The sequence below is a fragment of the Podarcis liolepis genome (assembly GCF_965112155.1).
Source record: "Podarcis liolepis genome assembly, chromosome: 3".
NCBI classification, from domain to species: Eukaryota; Metazoa; Chordata; class Lepidosauria; order Squamata; family Lacertidae; genus Podarcis; species Podarcis liolepis.
In genome coordinates this window covers 27783298-27805431 of record NC_139557.1, presented here as the reverse complement: position 1 = coordinate 27805431, position 22134 = coordinate 27783298, and the positions used below count along the sequence as shown (strand labels likewise).

At 41.8% G+C, this 22134-nt stretch overlaps 1 protein-coding gene across 7 annotated transcripts in view; it reads right to left on the bottom strand.

The window, feature by feature from the left end:
* The window catches only part of TPO (thyroid peroxidase), a 110218-nt gene that overhangs the window by 63490 nt on the left and 24594 nt on the right, over window positions 1–22134 (bottom strand). For 6 of the 7 annotated variants that reach the window (XM_083495543.1, XM_083495547.1, XM_083495545.1 and 3 more), the window contains exons 1-6: window positions 15445–15621; window positions 11810–11903; window positions 7802–7886; window positions 3459–3628; window positions 2564–2696; window positions 157–286 (exon numbers count right to left, since the gene is read on the bottom strand). In XM_083495543.1, coding sequence (XP_083351669.1) covers window positions 157–286; window positions 2564–2696; window positions 3459–3628; window positions 7802–7886; window positions 11810–11903; window positions 15445–15591 — 759 coding nt within the window. In that variant the 5' untranslated portion in view covers window positions 15592–15621. Of the gene's footprint in view, window positions 1–156; window positions 287–2563; window positions 2697–3458; window positions 3629–7801; window positions 7887–11809; window positions 11904–15444; window positions 15622–22134 lie in introns of those variants that run through there. The other variant, XM_083495544.1, reaches the window with a different exon arrangement.

Below are 22134 nucleotides of genomic sequence, written 5' to 3'. Positions count from 1 at the left end.
AGTCTCATTTGTTACTGTTTAGTGGGTAGGTTTTATTTTTCCCTTCATCACATTCTCTCTTGTGCTGTTGCTCTATGCCTGGAAACTTTGTTGATGCACGGTATAGAAATCTCTTATTAAAAAATACACATTTTAATGATTTCACAGAGTACCAACCGATGGCAATGGAAATCCATTATGTAGGAAACCGTGATTCCATCCTTTAGGCTGACTTAGTCCATCTTCATAAACTGGAGGAAGCCATCTAGCCAGAGCTGTGTTGGAGGCTCCCCATCTAGGATGCTCCCTATGCAATTAAAATGTTTTAGAATACATTTTGATATAACCAGCAACATTAACTGCAGCAGGCATGTGGGCAAATATTCAAAATTTACGAGTTCAATTCAGTGACAGATTTATGAAAAGCAATCATATGCAACTCCTCAATCTTGAGATAAGTATGGAACAAGTTTAAGGTTTGTTTTTAAAAGTCAGCTATCCCCTGTAAAACTTTTTATAGCTGGAGGCTGTGGTCAGGATCCAAAGTGCCATGGAACAAATTCCACTTTCCTCAATGGAGCTTTGAACTTGTGGGTATCAAACAGGCAGCACTCCATACCACGTGATATACCTCTCTTGAATCTGGAGGGGATTTTCAAAGGAATTTGCAGTATGGCATAAGGAAAGGGGAAGGGGAGATGTCAAACATTTTGCTTGGCGTGCCCAAGTCCTTCAACACTCCTGAAGTAGTAACTCTTTGGATCCTGGCCTGTAAACACAACTCATGTTATTATGACCTCTTAGAATGTGGCTCAAGAGCAAGAAAGAAAACTAAGATCTCAAGGAAATCACCCAAAGCCATGTGATTATTGGGAATAAGGAAGGAAAGAGGTTGAAATGTTGAATGTTGGGCAATTTCATGTCCATGCACACTCAACTGCATGGGTTTAGTGGGCTATGGCAAGCCCTTTGCTATTTTCAGAGCTCCCCAAACCCGGGGGCAATTGATTCTTTCTTTGTGCAAAAAGCACAGGTGAAAGCACAAAGTCCCAAGTAAGCTTCTCTGAGTGTCCCAAACAGCTCTCTCAATCTTTTTCTCTCCAGATGTTTTGTAGTAGAGCTGTCGCAATCCCTTGCCACTGCCCATGCTAGCTGGGGCAGATGGGAGTGGCAGACCAACAGCTTCTGGAGCTTCGGAAGGCTGCTCTAAAGAATGAGCAAGGAATGATGATGATAGGAAGAAGAACAGATATTTACTGGAGCACCAAACAAAAAAGACTGTTCCTTCCATATAGGAGTCCCTGCAAGGTGCAACTGTACAGAAAGACACAGATGATCTACACGAAGTTAGTCATACACTTGTTTCTGTAGGGACACTTAACAGGAACAATTATTTTAGTAATACTTCATTGATCTTCAGTATACAAAGGGGCTCAATTTGCAAAGCAATGTGGGACAGTAATACATTTAATTAACTGCGATAATTCACATTTGAAGGTTGACGTACGCCTTAATAAAGCATTCAGATTAGTTACAGCTGATTTGTCTTTATTGAAATGGCATAAAATACTGCACATAGTGCTATTTCACTCAATTAAAAGTAATGATATGTTAATTTAACAGCTTAACCAGTGATTTTCTTCCTGATTGCTTTAATATTTTAGTAGATCACTGGAATGTTACTGGGGTAAGAAACCTTTCTTTTCAAAAGCGGTGGGGAGGCAAACAGAACTGAAAGCACATTCTGTGTCCTTGTGGATTTGTTCCCTCAGCTGAAATAAATGGGAAAACCCGAATCTTCAGCAACATGAGCAAGAGTGCTGTGTTCAAGGAAGAATGCACAGAAATATCCATAGTGAAGTGTAGGGTACATTTTTTTTGACACAGTCCATCATCTGCCAAGGGCAACCTGTGTTCATATAAAGCTCCGGTTCACAGCGTGAATGCAAATCTACACTTTATATATTTCTTTATATGCAAGGTTGCTTAATCTAACTACACTGGTACCTTGGTTTACGAACTTAATCCATTCTGGAAGTCCGTTCTTAAACCAAAGAGTGCTTTCCCATAGCAGCAGGGGACTCAATTTACACTCAACAGGAAGTGGAACATGTTCTGTTTCCAAGGCAAAGTTCACAAACCAAAACACCTACTTCCGGGTTTGCAGCATTCTTAATCCAAGTTGTTCATAAACTAAGCTGTTCTTAAACCAAAGTACCACTGTATATCTTAATACCGAGCTGCCAGATTCAATATACATGTAACATTAAAGCACTTACTGGGGCTCCCCAAAGATGGTTCAGGGTTTAAATGATACTGCACATTCCCACAAACATCTACAGCCAACAGATGCATCCATAATGGGCTAAACAGCAAACATTTATCCATAATCACAAGTAACTGCTACAACTACATTTTTCAAATGAGCTTGTAAAAAATTCTAAGGCTTCGCAAATGAAGCAAATCCAGAGAGTTTCAATGTGAAACTAGGTATGGAAGCCCGAGGAAAAACAAGGGAGGCCAGCCTGTTTTGCACTACAAGGGGGAGCGTCAACATAATTATACTTCTTGCTGTAAGATTTACCTGTTTTGGCAAGCTCCGGTGATATGTCTGTATTTCCTGGTCATACAATTGTCTGGGCATTTTGGTGGCAGCATGTAAGGCAGACATCCAGATACATTGGTAATCATCATGAGAACATCAGCAGGTAACACATCTGCAAATTAAAAACACGGCTTCACTCTTTGTGCACAGCATTTGACTACCATTCATTATCTGTGGAATGCTGTCCCCAGCAATACCTGCCTGGCACCTTCTTTGACATATTTTCGTTGCCACAGAAAATCTAATCTTTTCCCCAATGTTTTTGATAGACTACATTGTTTTGTTGCTAGTATGCTGCCTAAACTTCCTGTGTCTGTTTTGGAAGTTGTTTTATTCTCTTTTAAATGGTAGAATATTAATGTTTTAAAATGTTGTCTCTCGAAAGGCTTTGGGTAACAACTCAAATTAATAATACTGCAATTACTGGTGCAGCACCATTCAAAATACTGATGCAAGAATCACAGTACACACCCACCCACAGAGTTTGAATGCCAGTTGCATGCTTGCAATAAAATGCAAATATTTTTCTTAAGGGCTTATTGTTTTTTTTTTAAATGTCCAGAAACATTAGTAAACTGTATACTCAAGCCAAACAAAAAGAAACATTTTAAAGCATTCCTGAGATGAACTTCGCATCAGGATCTCAGACATTGATACAAGTGTTCTTTGTTATTTGGAGTATCTGAATTTCTTCCCCGGAGCACAAAAAGCGGCCTCTTTTCAATTGTGTTCAATTGTGTGCACAGCCCAGATATGAATTTAAGTTCTACCTGCAGCAAAATAAGACTAGAATGAAGTCAATACTGCTTTAATCTAAGAAGCACAACCCTTAAGCAGCCACAAGGGATTCTTGTGAGCATCTGCCTGTGCTTACCACTTGGAAGCAATGAACGTTTATGCTTCTGGTGAAGTTTTCCTTTCAAAACCTGCATCGAAGCTTCCATGCTTTCGGCCGCTTGAGAGATAGCTTGAGTCTCTTGATATGAATATTTGGAAAATGCCAAAAACTGTGAAGGAGCCATTGTATCATGTCTTTCGAGAAGCCTACACAAGAAAGAAATAATGGTGATTAAAAAACCCTTTAATTATGCTGTCATCTCTTAGGATTTTCATGGGTGTGCTTACTTCTCCATCATTGTTTCTCTTTGTGGGTATTTTAAATATAATTTTTTCTCTCTGTTCAAGCACATTCCTGGCCTTTTAGATTCAAGAGTTCTATTTCTACTTCAGTCTGTGCTTCCTATCATAGACTGCAAAAGCTGTTCATGCTATGTTTATTGTACGCATTTATTATACTCTGTTTAACATATATAATCCAAGAACTCACAAATGATGGAAAATGTTTTAATTTGCTGGAAGCCACCAAGAGTAGCTGGGGCAACCCAGTGAGATGGATAGCAAAAATCTATTTATTATTATTATTAAATCCACAATTTGGTTCAATTAATTAAATCTGAGAACAGTTAGATATGCGAGACACTGGACATTACATAGAAACAGTATTTCTAGAGGGACATTTGTGCCAGTAATGATTGGCAGTGTTAATGTTAATTGTAAACAAATGTGTTTAAACCCCTTTTACATTGGGGGGGGGGGGAACCCAGTAAAAATAATGCAATCTGAAAGGAAGAAAAACTACAAAAGAAATCTATTTCCCTATTAGGATTCAAGTTCAAGCTGAGGTCACAAATGAAACTTGTTCACTCAGCGCAAGTTCTTCCAAAACTTAGTTCATTAAATCAGCAAACATAACCCTGAAATCCTTTCTATGGAATGATTAAGAGCTTCCCAATCTGAAACTGGATGAGAAACTGCCTCTTCAACCCAGGAGTGCTTTTTCATCCTCAAGGGCAGTGCTGAAACTAATTTGTATTGTACTGCCTCTTGCTTCAGTTATTTGCGAGCTAAACATTTGGGTTTTCACAGTGCTGTGCACCCTGTTACTTTCTGAAGATCAAATCTGAAATATGCACTTTCTCCTTCCTTCATTGTTTCCCACTCTGCCGCCCCCCACCCTTTCATAGTTTCAAAGTTCTTGGTCTCAATGCACCACTGATGCTTCAAAATCAAGGATTATTAAACTTTAGTAAAGAACACCCCTTCAGGGCACGAATTAACATTGTTCAGCATGCTCTCCCCAAACATTGCTGAGAATTTGGAACACACTCTCAGGTTACAAAATTAATGATTTGTAGATTACTTAAAACAGTGCAAATTTCTATTTTCATTCACGCAATTTAGTGAATGTTCAGTGCAATGTTTTTTGTTGCTCCCACACAGCTGCGATATTAAGTTTACACCTGTACATGCCTCTGTTAGAAAAATTTCAAGGTGCATACGCATAGCAGACACACTCTCCACAGAAAACCAACCCTTCACCCTTCAAATTTTAGGAAATATTCCTTGAGAAAATTACACATTATTTTAGCGCACACAACAATCCCATAAGCAACCTTGGCCCTTCTAATTACTCAAGTATTTCCTCTGCAGAAGGAAATATCTTGGAGAAACCTTTCCTAGTAGGTCTTTTCACTTACAAATCCTGTCTTAAGGGCACATTTTGTGTATGAATAAGGTGTGCCTGCAAGAACTGCAGTATTTACCATCTCAAAAGAATGGCCAGGCTGCCCAGGTAATGCAATCAGCAAAACATTATTAGGTACCTTGACAGACAGGAGAGAGCCACTCTCAAATTTTTGTTGTAGACCACCTACTTATGTGATCTATTTCACTCAATGGATCATCACCTTGTTGTGGTGAGTGGGTTTGCACATTCCTATGACCCTCGTGAGGGTCATGGGTGGCGCTGTGGTCTAAACCACTGAGCCTAGGGCTTGCTGATTGGAAGGTCAGTGGTTTGGAGCCTAGGGCTTGCTGATTGGAAGGTCAGATGGGGTGAATTCCCGTTGCTCGGTCCCAGCTCCTGCCAGCCTAGAGTTAGAAAGCACATCAAAGTGCAAGTAGATAAATAGGTACCGCTCCGGCGGGAAGGTAAACGGCGTTTCCATGCGCTGCTCTGGTTTTGCCAGAAGCAGCTTAGTCATGCTGCCCACATGACCCGGCAAAACTGTTTGCAGACAAATGTCGGCTCCCTCAGCTAGTAAAGCGAGATGAGCGCTGCAACCCCAGAGTCTTTTGCGGCTGGACTTAACTGTCAGGGGTCCTTTACCTTTACCTTTTATGACCCTTGTGAGTGAAGCCATTGGGAGTCTCGTACTCCCAACAGGGTCACCCAAGGCAGTAAGGTCATAGGGGAGGAAGCTAGGCAAAGAATGGTCCAAAAAGTCCTCAACGGCAGAACAGGTGGAAAATAACAAGCGGTATGTTACGACGGCTATGAAGGCAGATGAAGGATGCAGCAGATAAGAATCCACCGGTTGTCATGATACTCATGCCATTGGAATAGAGCTTTACTGCTTATGAAAAGCTAGGCCTATCGCTCAACATTCAAAAAACCCAAGTGTTGCACCAAAAAGCACAAAACAACCTTTCTGCAATGCCATAAATCCAGTTCAATGGTGTAATGTTGGAAAGTGTCAATTACTTCTCCTACCTTGGCAGTTATATTTCCACAAGAAATCCAGCATCGCCTGAGATCTGCAAGTGCAGCTTTCTCCCGACTGAAGTGCAGAGTGTTTGAGGACTGGGACATTTGCAGGGGAGCCAAAATGCTTGTTTACAAGGCTATTGTACTACCAGCTATACAGTATGCCTGTGAAACATGGACCACTTATAAATACCATCTTCAACTCCTTGAAAGATTCCATCAACGGTGTCTCCCAAAAATGTTACACATCACTTGGGAAGACAGGTGAACTAATGCCAGTGTACTGGAAGAAGCAAAGATCACCGGTGTTGAAGAAATGATTCTTCAACATCGACTTAGTTGGACTGGTCATGTTGTCTGGATGCCTGATTGTCTTCCAAAGCAACTACTCTATTCTAACTTAAAAATGGAAAGCTGGTGGTCAGCAAGAGGTTTAAAGACTCTCTCAAGGCAAATCTTTAAAAATGTAGTATGAAAACTGACAATTGGGAAACAATGGCCTGCGAGTGCTCCAATTGGAGAACAACCTTTACCAAAGGTGTCATGGACTTTGAAGACACTCGAACTCAGGACAAAAGGGAGAAACGTGCCAAGAGGAAGGCACATTTGGCAAACCCTCACCAAGAACAACTCCTACCCAAAAACCTATGTCCCCACTGTGGAAGGATGTGTGGATCCAGAATTGGCCTCTACAGTCACTTAAAGACTCACTGTTAAGACCATGTTCATGGGAGACAATCTCACTCAGCTACGAGTGATTGCCCAAGACGTTGTGATGTATGTATGATGCTTTTAGGGTGGTCTTTGACCAAGGGGTTGGGCAACATATACAGTCTTTAAAGGGGCTTGTACAATTTTGTTCTGCTTCTGTCTTACCTCCTTGCAAGGAGGGGGGACTCTGTTGCAACAGAAAAATAAAGATCTGTCTTGCTTTTCACTGGAGCTTGCCTCTATCCATTCTTCTCTGACTGATCATGGACTGAGGGGACCCAGAGTCCCTTGGGGAGCTGGGCAGCAAAAGCCCACCCCCAATTTTTCTATACCTCCTCTGAGTGTACAAATAATACGTTGATCCCATTTATTTATATATTGCCTTTAAAAACTGCTTTTCTTCCAGGCATCTCAGTTGGCATGTGTGGTTCTCAACTCTTTTATCTTCACAACAATCCTATGGGATAGGCTAGGCTAAGAAACAGGGACTGGCCCAAGATCATCCAATGAGCTTTAGGCTTTGTACCTGGGTTTCCTCCAGCTCTCCTCTGGAACCCCAACCACAACACAGTTTAATAGTTTGTTATAAGTTATGTGGGCCTTGTTTTGCTTCAAGTTGCAGTTACAAAGTTGGAAGAAGAATTAGAATACTTAACAGAATTTCTTGCCACGAGCATAGATTCTAATCATCCATAAGTTGCTCATTTTCTACCACCCTTGTGGTTTCTGTGCCTGCATGATCTGGAATCAGTGCTTTAATCAGTATAAATCTTTTTCTCCACTTTAAGCCTATTATTGTAATCCAGAGTCCCATATGTAAATTATGATGTGCAGAAGGCTTTTTATTATTATTCTGTCCTGCCTTGATGCAATTGTAAGGTGAATGTAGACAGGAAATTCTGTAAGCAGGACCTGCAAAAGATCACTGAGCAAGGCCAGGTATGAGGTTGCTATCTCACCTTTCTCTTCTTCTGGTTGTTTCTTCACCTTGGATGGAAGTGGTTTCCTGCAGAGTTCTCCTAATTCCATGCTCTTTTGCTTTTCCTATACATGTTTAAAAGAGAGTCACCACAGGACCAAAGCATAATTTGACATAATTTGTAATAGCAATACACAAAAGCATGCAACATGCCATAAATGGGACAGAGAAGACATCACCTCTCTTCATTTGAGCTATACAACATGCAGGCTCACTTTTGTGAGCTACATCAGGGAACAATGCCTCTTCTGCTTTCCCTTCATGAGGTCATCACCAAAATACAGTACAATGTCCCATTTCAAAATTTACACTGGTTACTGTCAGCAGAGATACCACCAGCAGCAGCTTCCTCCCATTAGTTTGTGGGCGGCCCACCTTTTCTGTAGTGGCTCCCCATTTGTGTGTTTAGACCTTTAAACCTCCCCCTTAAATAAATTCAGACGAGACTCAAATTTTGGTTTGGTTTTTGGCAGAATTTAGCCCACAACTTTATTGATTACAGAAAAGTGAGTGGTTGCATAGGCTCTGATTCGACTAGCTCCCTGCACCCTTGCAGGCAGCGCTGACCCAGGGCACCAGCAGAGGTCAGCCTAGGGTGAACACCTGGATAAGTGGAAAGTCAGGAACAAGCTATCTCCACCACCCAAATCTCCCCCCGGACTCAGGCACGGGCACAACCCTCTCTCGGGGTTGGCAAAACCATTGAGTCCTTGGATTCCTTTAACGGAATACCCTTCACATAGGGATGGCGAGAGTGTTCTCCCATCCCTATCACCTGAACCAGAGCCTATCCACAACCTTACAAGTTGTGACAATTTGCTACACGGCAGGCGAAACCCAAATGACACCAGCAAATCAGCCAAGTGGGGAAAATTCCTGCTGTCAATGACAGATGACACACGACGGCATAGCAAGGTCAAGCGCACAAGCCCTAAAAGTAGGGAGAGGTGGGCGGGTGTTCCAAATGCATAAGCCGAAAGAGGAAGCTCTGGGTCATGTGCATGGGCATAAATAGGTCCCTTGATCCATTTAGCTTGCGTCCCATTGGCCTGATCAAACCCAGCATCAAGGAACCTACCAATTGGGTGTTGTGGCTACCCAATCATACCCACCCACAACACAGGGTTAGGATGCCAGGTCTCACCGCAACACGTGCCCTCTTTAAGGGAGGACCCGATTTGTGGAATGCCCTCTCCAGGGAAGTTCACATGGAGCCTTCATTATATATTTTTAGGCACTAAGCAAAATGTTCTTCTGCAACCAGGCCTTTGGCTGATTAGTACCTTACAGATTGGGGTGGTGTGTATTTTGTTTTTTGTTTTTGCTGGATACAGCAGGGATTTTTGCAGCAATGGAAACTCCCTAACAGCAGAGCCAGCAATGAGGATCTAGGGCAGGTACCCCCAACCTTTGGCCCTCCAGATGTTTTGGACTACAATTCCCATCATCCCTGACCACTGGTCCTGATAGCTAGGGATCATAGGAATTGTAGGCCAAAACATCTGGAGAGCCGAAGGTTGGGGGTGCCTGATCTAGGGTTTGGAACGTTTTGTAAGACTCCTAACTGCTGCAACTAGTGGACCATATCAATACACAATTAGGAATGAGACCCTGATGTTAAGGCTTTCTAAAGATGGAAGTAATAAATGAAGTGTGAATTCCCAAAAAATAGCATGCCATGAGATACAATATAATTTAAAACTACACATTCAGAACTTTATAAAACTACACATTCAGAACTTTATGGGGACAGAAAAGGTGAATGACTTTTCAGATATATTTTTTATTGAAAGTTTTCTTAATATCTTCAAAGAATCAATTTCCACATCACATAGTTACACTTATTGGACCTCCCTCAATTCCTCTAGTAGTCTTCCATAGTTGTTCCTCTACCTACGCATTCCTTAATTATGATATCACCTTTAGATACATTTTCCTACCTTCATTTTCTTTCTTGCAATATTCCTTATTTTTTCACAAAGCTTCTTTAAAACACACTAGCGTTGTATGATCCTCACATACAGTTTTCAAATATTCCCTAAATTTTACCCAGTCCTCCAGGAACTTATGGTCTCTTTGAAATCTGATTTTCCCGGTTAATTTGTCCAATTCTGCGTAATCTGTTAATTTTGCTCTCCATTCTTCCAAAGTCGGTGTTTCTTCGTTTTTCCATCTCTGAGCCAATAGGGTTCTCGCAGCTGTTATTGCATATTGAAAAAGCTTTTTATCCCTCTTATTTATTTCATTTCTAGTTACTCCCAGTAAAAAAGTCTCTGGTCTCTTTACAAAGTTATACTTCAATATTTTCTTTAACTCAATATATATTGTTTCCCAGAACCCCTTCACCCTTTTACATTCCCACCACATGTGCATAAATGTGCCCTCCTTCTCCTTACACCTCCAACATTTGTTACAAACTTTATACATTTTAGCGAGCCTAGCCGGTGTCATATACCATCTGTACACCATTTTCATAGTGTTTTCTTTCAACGTTATACATGCCGTGAATTTCAGATTTTCAGTCCATATTTTTTGCCACTCCTCCAATTCTATACTATATCCCAAGTCCCTGGCCCAATGGATCATTACCTCTTTCACCTCTTCATCCATTGTTTGCCATTCCAATAGGATTTTATACATTTTGGATATTATCTTACAGTCATTATTAATAATTTCTAATTGGAATCTCGATTCTTTTTCATTGTATCTTCTTTCTTTGACCTCCTTATTAAACATGTCCCTTATCTGAAGGTATTGCAACCAGTCATATACTTGTTCTTTTACTTGCTCATATGGTTTTATTTTCCATTTATCCCCTTCTTTCATGACCAAGTCACCATATGTAATCCAATTACTCCTCATATTAATTTTCTTAATTGCTATGGTCTCTAGTGGAGATAACCAGTGTGGCACTCCCCTTTCCAATATATTTTTATATCTGTCCCAAACTTCAATTAAAGATTTCCGGAAGATATGATTTTCAAACGATTTGTGGCCTTTTTTCTTTTCTCTCCATAGATAAACATGCCACCCGAATCGATTATCGAATCCCTCCAAATCCAGCAATTTTGTGTCTTTTAATCTTATCCATTCTTTTACCCAGCAAAGACATGATGCCTCATAGTATAACTTCAAGTCTGGCAGGGCAAAACCTCCTCTTTCCTTTACATCCGTTAACAGTTTATATTTAATTCTTGGTTTTTTGCCCTGCCAGATATATCTTGATATCATTCTTTGCCATTCCTTAAAGATCTTAACTCCTCTTAATACTGGGATCATCTGAAACAAAAATATCATCTTTGGCAACACGTTCATCTTGATCATTGCTATCCTACCCCAAAAGGATAATTTTAACCTTCCCCATCTCTCCAAATCTTTCTTAATTCCGTGCCATACCGGTACATAATTATTTTGGAATAGGTCAATATTTTTAGTTGTTAACCATATGCCCAAGTATTTAACTTTTTTAACAATTTCAATACCTATTTGTTGTTGTAGCGCCTCTATCATTGTTTGATCGATATTTTTTGTCAAAATTTTTGTCTTCCCCCTATTCAATATAAAGCCAGCCACCTCACCAAATTTTTCAATTTCCTCTAAGACTTCAGTTGCATTGTTCATCGGTTCCTCCACCATTATCACCAAATCGTCCGCAAAAGCTCTCACCTTGTATTCATTTTTTCCTATTGTCACCCCCTTTATCTTTTTATTTTCTCTGATCGAATTCAGGAGAATCTCCAAAACCATAATAAATAGCAATGGCGAGAGCGGGCAGCCCTGCCTAGTTCCTAGAAAAGGTGAATGACTTTTCTTTACCCCAAACAGGGGAATAAAATCCTATAAAAATTCTCAATAAAGTAAACAAAGAGGTTTTTTTTCTAAAAAAAATATTAGGGTTCCCCCCTCCAAATACATCAAATGATACTTAGGGCATTATGTGTGCCCCTCTTCCCCCTGTATTGTAAAGAATGTTTTCATTTTTACTTACTGAATAAGTCATTCCTGCCCCATTGGACCAAAGCAAGGAAAACAGCCACACTGACCATTGTTATTAAAATTATGAAGAAAATGAATACTCTCATCTGAAAAATAATGAAAGCAGTACAGTGAATGAAACTAGGACTACAGTTTATAAAAGCAGCATATACAGTACATTAGTTTTCTAGCTCTGCACAATTTGATCCTATTTCAGTCTCTTTAAAGATTCAAATAATCAAAAGTTTAACCTTCACCATCCAATCTATGTAAAAATAAATAAAATGAGATACAAAAGTTGAAACAAACTGCTTAAAGCTTTTCTTTCAATCAAGTGACACATTTTTTGTTAAATTAATAAACAGCTTATTTTGCATAGAGTTTAATTAACAAAGGAAAACGGGCACAGAGTGAAATGAGATGGCAGAGGTTTGCTTAAAATAAACATTTCAAATAAAATGCCTCCCATATTCCAATTAAACTTCAAAACAGTACACATAATTACATTATTATGTTTTATTTGCTTAAAAAAAAAACCCTTGAAAACTTTCTAGATTGAAATCACTGTAATTCAGACGAATCACATTAAAGTCAATGCATGTTGTTTGTAGGAAGTTGGTTGTTGGTTGCAGCTGGAGGGGGGAAATGCATATTTTATAGATGAACATAATTTACACTACATAATTAGACCTAAAGGCACATGCTTTTGGAACAGAGCTTAACCGTGGTTCATATATGCCCTTTCATCATTTGATAACTGCAACATCAACCTCCATATCAGCCTCAACATCAACTTCTACATATGTCTCTGCTATCAGTGATCTAGTACCAAAGACAAAATTTCAAGATCACTTCAATGCTTTTCAGTGGAGCACTCCTATGCCCTTATAAATCAACAAGTCTATGGTAACCAGTTCAGGAGTAGAGGAACTACTCAACCCATCTTAAAAGTTTGGTTTTACCTTTGCAATACGCGGATGAAAAATCCTGCATGCATATTTAATTGTCACACTGCTTGTGTGTGTATGATTCGAAAATCCCTGCATGAAATAGTGCCCACAAAAAACACACAACAAAGGCAAGTGTTTTTACGTATTTCAAGCTAAAAGTATGGGCTCCAAGAAACAAAAGTTTTAGAATCTGACCTTTTTTTCCTGCTGAAGTTCTGCAGCTGTGTTGTTTATCACTGGCACCAATTCTCCTGAAACACTACAGTGAAATGCTTTCCAAGGCTCCAGCCTTCAGTATAAACTTGCTCTATGCACGAATAAGCCTGCCAGTCTTCAGTATGAACTAGTTGTATACTTCTGCTCGAGTCCTGCTTTGTAGGCTTTTCATGGGTATCTGGTTTGGCCACTGTGAGAACTGGATGCTGGACTACATCACTCTTGGCCTGGTGCAGAAGGGCTATTCTTACGTTCTTACCGAAAGTGATTTGATGCACTGCCATTGGCCCATCTTTTTTTTATTTTTGCGCCTATAAAGCAGCATTTCATCTTCATGGTTTGCGATCCAATAATGGGTTTATTCTACTCCAGTAATATTGCATGGCCCACTTCCTTTTAGTTTGGAATTCTGGAGTTTCAGATTTTTGGACTACATTTTAACCTGAGATGTACCGTATTTTTCGCCCTATAAGACACACTTTTTCCCCTCCAAAAATGAAGGGGAAATCTGGGTGTGTCCTATGGGGCGAATGCAGGCTTTCGCTGAAGCCTGGAGAGCGAGAGCGGTAGGTGCGCACTGACCCCGCTTGCTCTCCAGGCTTCGCAGACCTCTGCTCAAGCACCGGGAACGCTCCCGCTGCTTGGGGAGAGTTGCCGGCATCCCGAAGCCTGCGCGCGCTGATCTCAGCGCGTCCAGGCTTCGCGGATCTCTCCTCAAGCAGCGGGAACACTCCCGCTGCTTGGGGAGAGTTGCAGACATCCCGAAGCCTGCGCGCGCTGATCCCAGCGTGTCCAGGCTTCGCGGATCTCTCCACAAGCAGCGGGAACGTTCCCGCTGCTTGGGGAGAGTTGCCGGCATCCCGAAGCCTGCGCGCGCTGATCTCAGCGCGTCCAGGCTTCGCGGATCTCTCCTCAAGCAGCGGGAGCCACCGCTGGGCTCCCACGGCTTGCAGAGAGCTGCCTGTTTGGGGGCTGGGGTCGGGGGAAGCTCGGGCTGCCCCAGCCCCGTGCCTGGGGGGGGGAAATAATTTTTTCCCCTTTATTTCCCCCCCAAAAAACTAGGTGCGTCTTATGGGACGGTGCGTCCTATAGGGTGAAAAATACGGTATTTGCAGAGGAGCAGGCAAGGTGGTTGGCTCAGGGCCACAAGTGCTGAGAGTGGCATTTGCATCACCGTTGGTTGGGTGCCCCATGTGCCATCTATTATGTACTGATGTTCTCACCATGGGCCAGCAGGGGGATACTGTAGATAGTTTTCACTCAGGTCCACATATGCAAATAAGGAATTGAAAGTGACGTTCAGTGATTGGATAGCTACAGAAAGTTGTTACTGTTGCATTGTAGTGGCAACAGGCTGGCTGAACCCGTCAGTTCAGTACTGTTCTGGCCTGTGAATAAACAAGAGCTGTTTGAAGAATCGCTGTGTCGTCTGATATGTCCACCCACAACTTAACACCACCCACAGTAGCTGCCCCAGTGTGAGCTGTGTGAAGGGGGCCTCTGCATGGCAGCAGTGAAGGAATTCCCTCCATCCCACAGGACGATTAAACCCTCCTGCTCCTGGTTGGTCACTAGAGAGGGAGGAGATGCAGCATTTAACATCCTGACCGGATGTTTAATTAGAGTTTAGCCCTGCCCTACAAGTTGATGAAGGACTGGATCTGGGGTAGGGCAGTGGTTACCAAGTCAGCCTGGATTCCGTTGGGGGAGGATGGGAGAGGATGTGCATATGACTGTGTGAATAGCAAATTGCTGCAGGAACGTGGAGAAGTGAATTACAAATTGGAAACATTGAAAGAAATGGAATTGCTAGGTCCTTCTATCCCGATCTAGAAGCCCATGGCAAATGATACTATGCAGCATAAAGCGACTGGATGCACAAAAGCTTACTCCTTTTGGAATAAAAAAATTGTCCAGACCCATAATTCTGATTCAAAGCTTTAACAAGAAGACCTTCAAAACAGGTACAAAAATAGTCAATGATACATCCTGAATAATTCCACAAAGCATATGCTTTATCCAAGCATAAATTCTTCTTCTTAAATATATAACAAAATTAGAATCAGAGCAAAAAGCAAAGTGTGCTGTGAACCACGGGGTACCTGGTGGCAAGTCCAGCTGGTGTACACAATCCCAAGGTGGATACTAGTGTGTAATCCAGCAGGTCAACGGGTCCAAAGTCCAGCCAGGCCAGATTCCTGCCTTTACAGCCAATCCAGGGGTCAGGGCACCTGGAAGTCAGTCCCGCACAAGCACAGATTCCAAGAGCTCCCCGGAGCAGCCAAGCCATGGTTCAACCAATATAGGAAGTTGAGCAGACCCAGCACTTCACCTCTGCTCCCCTTTTACACCTTGCATGCTGATTGCAGAATCTGGGCTTGACGAGGCAGGTGACCCTCACCTGTCCTGAGCATACTCCAGCTGACGAATCACACACCTCCTTCCCGAGCTAACGAGCTCCACCTGAGCTGAGGGCCCTTACCTGCCTCAGCCTCCTACAGCATATCTCCCGCTGCTCCTTACATCTCAGAGCCAGCCATGTTTGTGGAAACAGGGGCTCCTCTGGCTCTGGTGAATGGGTCCTGCAGCTCTGGCTACTGTGAACTGACCTCCATCCCCTCACCATCATCTGTCATCATCATCTTTCTCCTCCTTGTTGTCCTGCTAGTTTATGACACTGGGGAGGAGAAAGCAGGAACCTTCAGTGGCAGAGGTAGTGCTGGTTGGCTGCCATAACGGTCGCTTGGCAACAGGTCATGAGGCCTGGCAGGGATGTATTTTGGGAGGCAGAGTTCAGGAGCTGAGGTAGGGAAATGGTTCCCAAATCAGCCTAGATTAGGTTGGGGCAGAGTGGGGGAGATTATGCATAGGCATAAAAATAATGCAATGCATTGTATTAGGGCGGATTGCTTGAATAACTGTGTACATTAATCAAAACTGCTGATGAGTATGTATGCCTGTATCACAAATTGCTGCAGAAATGTGGAGAACTGAATTTCAAATTGGGAAAAAAAATGAACAAATGAAATAACTGAAATTGACAGGCCCTTCCCAGAAGCCCATGGCAGATTGCGCAGCATGAAGCAATTGGATGCATAAAAGCTGACTCCTTTTGGAACAATAATTGCCCAGACCCATAATTATGATTTAAAACTGTACTAACCAGAACTTCTTCAAAATAGGTACAAAAACAATCAATGATACAGCCAGAATAATTCCACAAAGCATATGCTTATCCAAGCATAGGGTCGTCTTCTTAAATATATAACCTAACTACAATATGAGCAAAAAACAAAGCTTTGTCTCTCCCTTAGCCTGCATCCAGCCTAAGGCTACACAGCTCCTGAAGAGGTGCCATTATCAGATCCTTCTCCCAGTGTGCCTGGGAACAAAGAACGAATGAAGATTTGCAAGTTAACTCCTTAATCTAGGGCTGCCACATGTTTGGAATTTCCTGGACATATCCAGGATATGTCCATTGGAAATAGCGTCCGGGAGGTTAAAATGTCTGGGTATGGCAACCCATTTTGGAAGTGTTGAATTTTTTTTTTGCTGAATTTCCTTTAAAAAAATATCTCGAAATCTCTATTTTTCTGAGATTTTGCAACAAACAAACCCTACCTTTATTGCATGATCTAACTCAAACGAGAGCTAGCAGAGAACACCAACAGTTAATCATTAAGCCAGCTAAAAGCTCAGAAAGCTCTTTCTAGTTTAGTATACTCCAGTGGAATTTTCCAGTGATAAACCCTTAGCAACATACAGGCATTCTCTATTTCAGTGTGCAATTAAACAATTATACATAGCAAAGCCACGGAGCAATGATTCTTTTTAGCTTTTAGGTGCATAGCTGCTCCATTCTTTGCAGACACTTTTCCCACTGGGAAATGGACAATCACCCCAAGACACCTTTGATGTTGCAGACCAATATCTAATTTCCTGTTGAGAAGGGTGCCTAGAAGAGATAGCAGAGGGCAAGTCCTTTGTGCTGCTTTGCTGCTAGCTCCCTCTTGCATTGAAAAACGAGAGTCTAGCCCAGCATGCTGGCTCAGTGATGGATCTTCTGCCAGACTGGGCCTTAAAATGCTGACCCCTTACATTGGTTCTGGAAGGGAAAGTAGTTCAGGCATTGCAACCTAATACTTTGTCAGAGTTGAAGTGAGAGGCCTGGGGCAAGTAAACCTATTTCCCTCCCTTGAAAAAGGAGATGGCATAAGGCAAGAATACATCAGGTAAATGTTTCAGAAAGCCATGCTTGTCAGCTGTTTCTGCTTCTTGGACCCATCCCTGGATATTATAGTTCAGCAGGCTAGCTTTATCAGAAGTAAACATTAGATAGATGAATGTGCTTCTCCTCTAGATGAACAAAATAGGGAAAGCAGTTTCATTTCAGCTAACTCATTAAATAAAAGGCTTTAACGATGCATTCTCAAATAGGTTGTAAGCACAGTTATATACTTATAAGGCTTTAGCTGTTCTTGCATTTTCAGTGAGGGCTGAAACATGTCAGATATACTTTTGTTGGGCTCTTAAAAAGGCAACCTCCCATCTATAGTTGCCCCCAAAAGAAAGAAAACCTCTCCTCAAAGCTGCATCAAAGCATTCCCATTAAGCTAAAGGAGAATTTCCCCTGTGTCAACATTTTTGTTTACAAAGCACCTCAACCTCTTCAGTGTTTGAGGCTGAAGTGTTTATCAGTTCAAACAGCATCCAAGAGGGGAGTTTTGACTTGACAGCCATCTGTACCTGTTTTTAATTAATTTTGAGAAACAGAAAGCCTTTTCCCCACCCCCACATTTAGTTTCTACTGAAAGTCAAACCTAGGCTGAGCACAGGTTTAGGCCTGCTTCAAAATGGAAAGGCTGTCTGGGAGAACCTGACCCTAGCTGCTCATTTTCAAATATTAGGACCTTTCAGAGAGAAGACATGAAACACTTAATTTATCATTTAACAAATTTCAGTAGACGCAGACCCTGCCATATCTCTGAATACCTTCAGACTGTCAGTATTATGTGGGAGGGATCATTCATGTGCATACTAATAAATTTAGGTTGTTCAATTAAAAGGAATTAAAGCACTCTTGTCACCCTGGCACAACAAATCCACTTAGAAAGAAATGGGGAAATGCATCAAAAAGTGTGAGATGAAGAGATGACCAAATACAATCTTGGGATGGATGCACCTGTCCATGTATGTTTCTCTTAGTTTCTCGTTTTTCCAATCTTAAATGTGAACACATGAGCACTTACAGAAGAAATTTCAGCCCTCCTCCTGCTGCACTACCATGGTTTGGCTTGGCATCATGTCTAAATCCAGACACACCACAAGCTGTAGTCAAGGTTTGCTTTTGGCTTACCAGTTGTGGTTTGTCTGAGGGAGACAAACCATGAGCCCGGGGTTGGACACAATGCCAATCTAAACAATAGCTTGGCTCCAGGTAGCGTGGTAGCAGGATGACCAGGGGAGGAGTGAAATGGCAGTGATTTCTGCTGTGAGTTCCCCACGTTTGTGCTTAGCTATGGTTTGGCTTAGTGGTATGTAGAAACTGGGCTTCTATAAACTGTGGAAGGCTAGTTTTGTTCTCACTGCAGTGCTGCTCCCAAGCATAGAGCTCTGCTTTCCCCTGCAGCACTGAGTGTCAAGCCACTCATTTATTTGGGAGAAAGTCAACATGTGGATTCACGAACACCACTGGGCAGCAGCTACAACTACTCCTCTATGCCTGGTGACTCCAGCCATAACCTACAGAGTGTGACAGAATACTAGCAGCTGTCTTTCATATGTAGATACTATCATTATAAGTTAAATGCCAGGGTTAGCGTTAGGAAATTCAAGGTTAGAAGATGCTTGAATATATGGGAGGAAAGGGATGAGGGCTTGTAAAAAAAAATAAAAACCACCACCTCCTGCTCATTGCCATTTTAGCCAAATCATGCCCCCCCCCCAGTAGCTAAGGGGAGGTGGTCATATTGGTGCTCTGCTAGCTTTTGTCTCTATCTCCAACATTTAGAAGCTGTTAAGCATTGGTGAAAAGCTGTTTTTACTACTTAGATTTAACTTTTCCTTCCCACTCTCTCTGTTATTTTGTGTGGCTGTGGTGTTATTTTTCTTGCAGACCTTCTATGGCTGGATGAGAAATCGCATTTTGCAAATTATCTGATTTATAGCTGCGTTTCCCCCCGCTTGGTTTGCATTAGAAGCGTGGCAGACTGAAAGAACCTGAAACTTCTCAACATATAATTGCTTTTAAAAAAACAAAAACCCAAAGCCATGGAGTTTCTTAAGAATTGAGATTTCCCTTATGTAGGTTAAGTAATTTCTTTTGCTCTGCTAATGACTCAATTTAGTTTGGAGCCCTTTGTTTTTCTTTTTAACAACACCACTTTTCTTCTGCCCTTTGTGCTTTAATTGAAAGGCATTGATTCACAAAGCACAAACTCTTGCAGCTTTTCTTCAGTGGAAAGTTTGTGGGGAGGAGAAGCCTCCTATGTAAATCAATACCACATTGCCTAAAGACTAAAAAAACACACAAAAGGGGCCCATCTGTCCCATTTTTGTAGAGCATTCTTGTGCCACTTTTTATTTATGGCTATTTTTAAAATGTATAGAGACTTATACAACCCAAATGGCTTGTGAGTGGATTTAGCAACCATGGCTTCCTCCCATGTAAGGCTTGGTTTCCAGACCCTTGATGATCTTGGTTGCCTTCCTCTGCACATGTTCCTGCTTACCAACATCCTTCTTAAATTGCGGTGCCCAGAATTGGACACAGTATTCCAGGTGTGGTCTGACCAAGGCAGAATAGAGTGGTACTGTTGCATGCTCATGAAAGCTCATACCAATGACAAACTTAGTTGTTCTCTAAGGTGCTATTTAGGGATGCGGGTGGCGCTGTGGATTAAACCACAGAGCCTAGGACTTGCCAATCAGAAGGTCGGTGGTTCGAATCCCTGTGACGCGGTGAGCTCCCGTTGCTCAGTCCCTGCTCTTGCCAACCTAGCAGTTCAAAAGCACGTCAAAGTGCAAGTAGATAAATAGGTACCGCTCCGGCGGGAAGGTAAACGGTGTTTCCATGCACTGCTCTGGTTCGCCAGAAGTGGCTTAGTCATGCTGGCCACATGACCCAGACGCTGTATGCCGGCTCCCTCGGCCAATAAAGCGATATGAGCGTCACAACCCCAGAGTCGGTCACGACTGGACCTAATGGTCAGGGGTCCCTTTACCTTTACCTTAAGGTGCTACTGGAAGGATTTTTTTTATTTTGTTTCGACTATGGCAGACCAACACAGCTCCCAACCTGTAACTGTTGCTTCCCTTGTTCAGCAGCTCCTTCCCACATCATGAACAGGGCCACATGGACTTAGCTCCTGCAGTGGTCTCTGTGACAATGCCGGTATGTGCACATCCCATCTAGCCTTTGGTAGATGGTATTTGCTTTGTGGTGCAGGGAGCTTTGCTGCTGGTGGTCTTGCTGCAAAGAGGCCCTCAGTGTGCAAAACAGAAACAAACAAAACCATGAAACCTATTCATCCTTGAACGCGAGTACATTTTAAAACAGGAGCTGTATTTTGGTATTTAATGAGAGACTGGCATCTTAAAGAGGTCAGTCAATATAAAGTGTAGAAGTTAAAGTCTGAATTCATATCCAGGTTTTCCAAAGTCTCTTGCTTTGAGGCAGACCCGCAGTTTGAGAATTAAGCTTTAAATCCAATCACACCCTATTACAATATTAGGCAGGGATTCAGCAGTTGCCGTAGATGTTAGACATAATATGTAGGCTGATCCCTGATAATCTCCTTTCCTCGGGGTTTTTTTGTACTGTCTGTTCAAGGTTCCAGGGGATAGGGAGTCGTACAAAAGCCAGGTGAAAGTGAACATTTGTGCATAATCCTCTTTCAGTCGAAAGGCTTTGTAGTACTATAACTGAATAAAGATGCTGGATTGCTTCTTCAGAGGAAAGCCAAGTAACCCTGTCGTTAACCTTTCTGCAATCTTGTTCTGTCAGATTTACTATATAAGGCTGCAAGGGATCTATAAAAGATGAGGCCACAGTCCGAAGTGCAATGACTTGGAGGAAAACTCTGTTTAAATCAATGGAATGCACACCTGCGTTATTGGTCTCGTCTAGCACACAGTAAAGTATGCTTTGGACAGTACAACTTGAACACACTTACTGAGGTGTTTGGAAGCAAAGTGGAAACGTAACAGTATTCTCATGCTTAGGACAGTACATCACTGGCAGTCTTTGGAACACTAACTGCTAGAGTGGCCTTTCGGATAGAGTAAACAAAATAGTTTGGATAATTGACGTCATGAACATCTCCAAAATCCAGGATTATTGCTTTAATGCTCTGCTGGGTTTGAAATCCTTGCTGCTTCTAGTCTCCCACTGTGAATAAGTGGTAGTAGTTTGTCTGACATGTTGTTCTTTTTATTTTAAAAATATGAAAATGATTTACCACACAGAGCAAAACTATTAACAAAAAAGTATAAAGAACATGATAAGAACCTATTCTAGAGGGCAGTAAACAAGTGGTAGATGTTTTGACTAGAATAATAAAATAATTAAACAAGGAAGGTGGTTTGTAAATGTTTTCTATCACAGCCCAAGCTAACTTCAGAAACCTGAGGACATTTTTTTCAAGCAGATGATTTATATTTGTGGTTCTTCATTGTTTTGAATCCCCTCACACTTCCCATTTTGGGGTTTGTTGTGGTGTTATTTGGTAGACAATGTGAGGTGAGCCCTGGTCTGGCCAGGCCACAGGGAGGCAAGTGAGGTATTTTGTAAACAAGGACCTTGTAAATTCTATGCAGGCAGTTTATATATTTAAAAACCGAGGAGTCGTATCAAACCTGAATGTTTCATGTTATTCTAACTTGAAAAGAAACAAAGCCATTACTTAGAAGTCTGAGTTAAACCTCGGTTGGTGTAAAAATCTCTCCCCCATTGCCCCCAAAACTTTTTTCAGGTTACTGATTTTGAATGAGTCAGCTGAAAGAAAAGAAAAGAAAGATTTAGATAGAAATAGGTAGATTTAGATAGAAAAGCACAGCAAGAGAGAGGTTGGGGATGCCTGGGGTAGTGGCTTTATTTTACCGTCAACACGATATTTCTTAACACCTCGTTGCACCTTTTAGTGTCAAAAGATGGTAATAATAGTGATGCGCA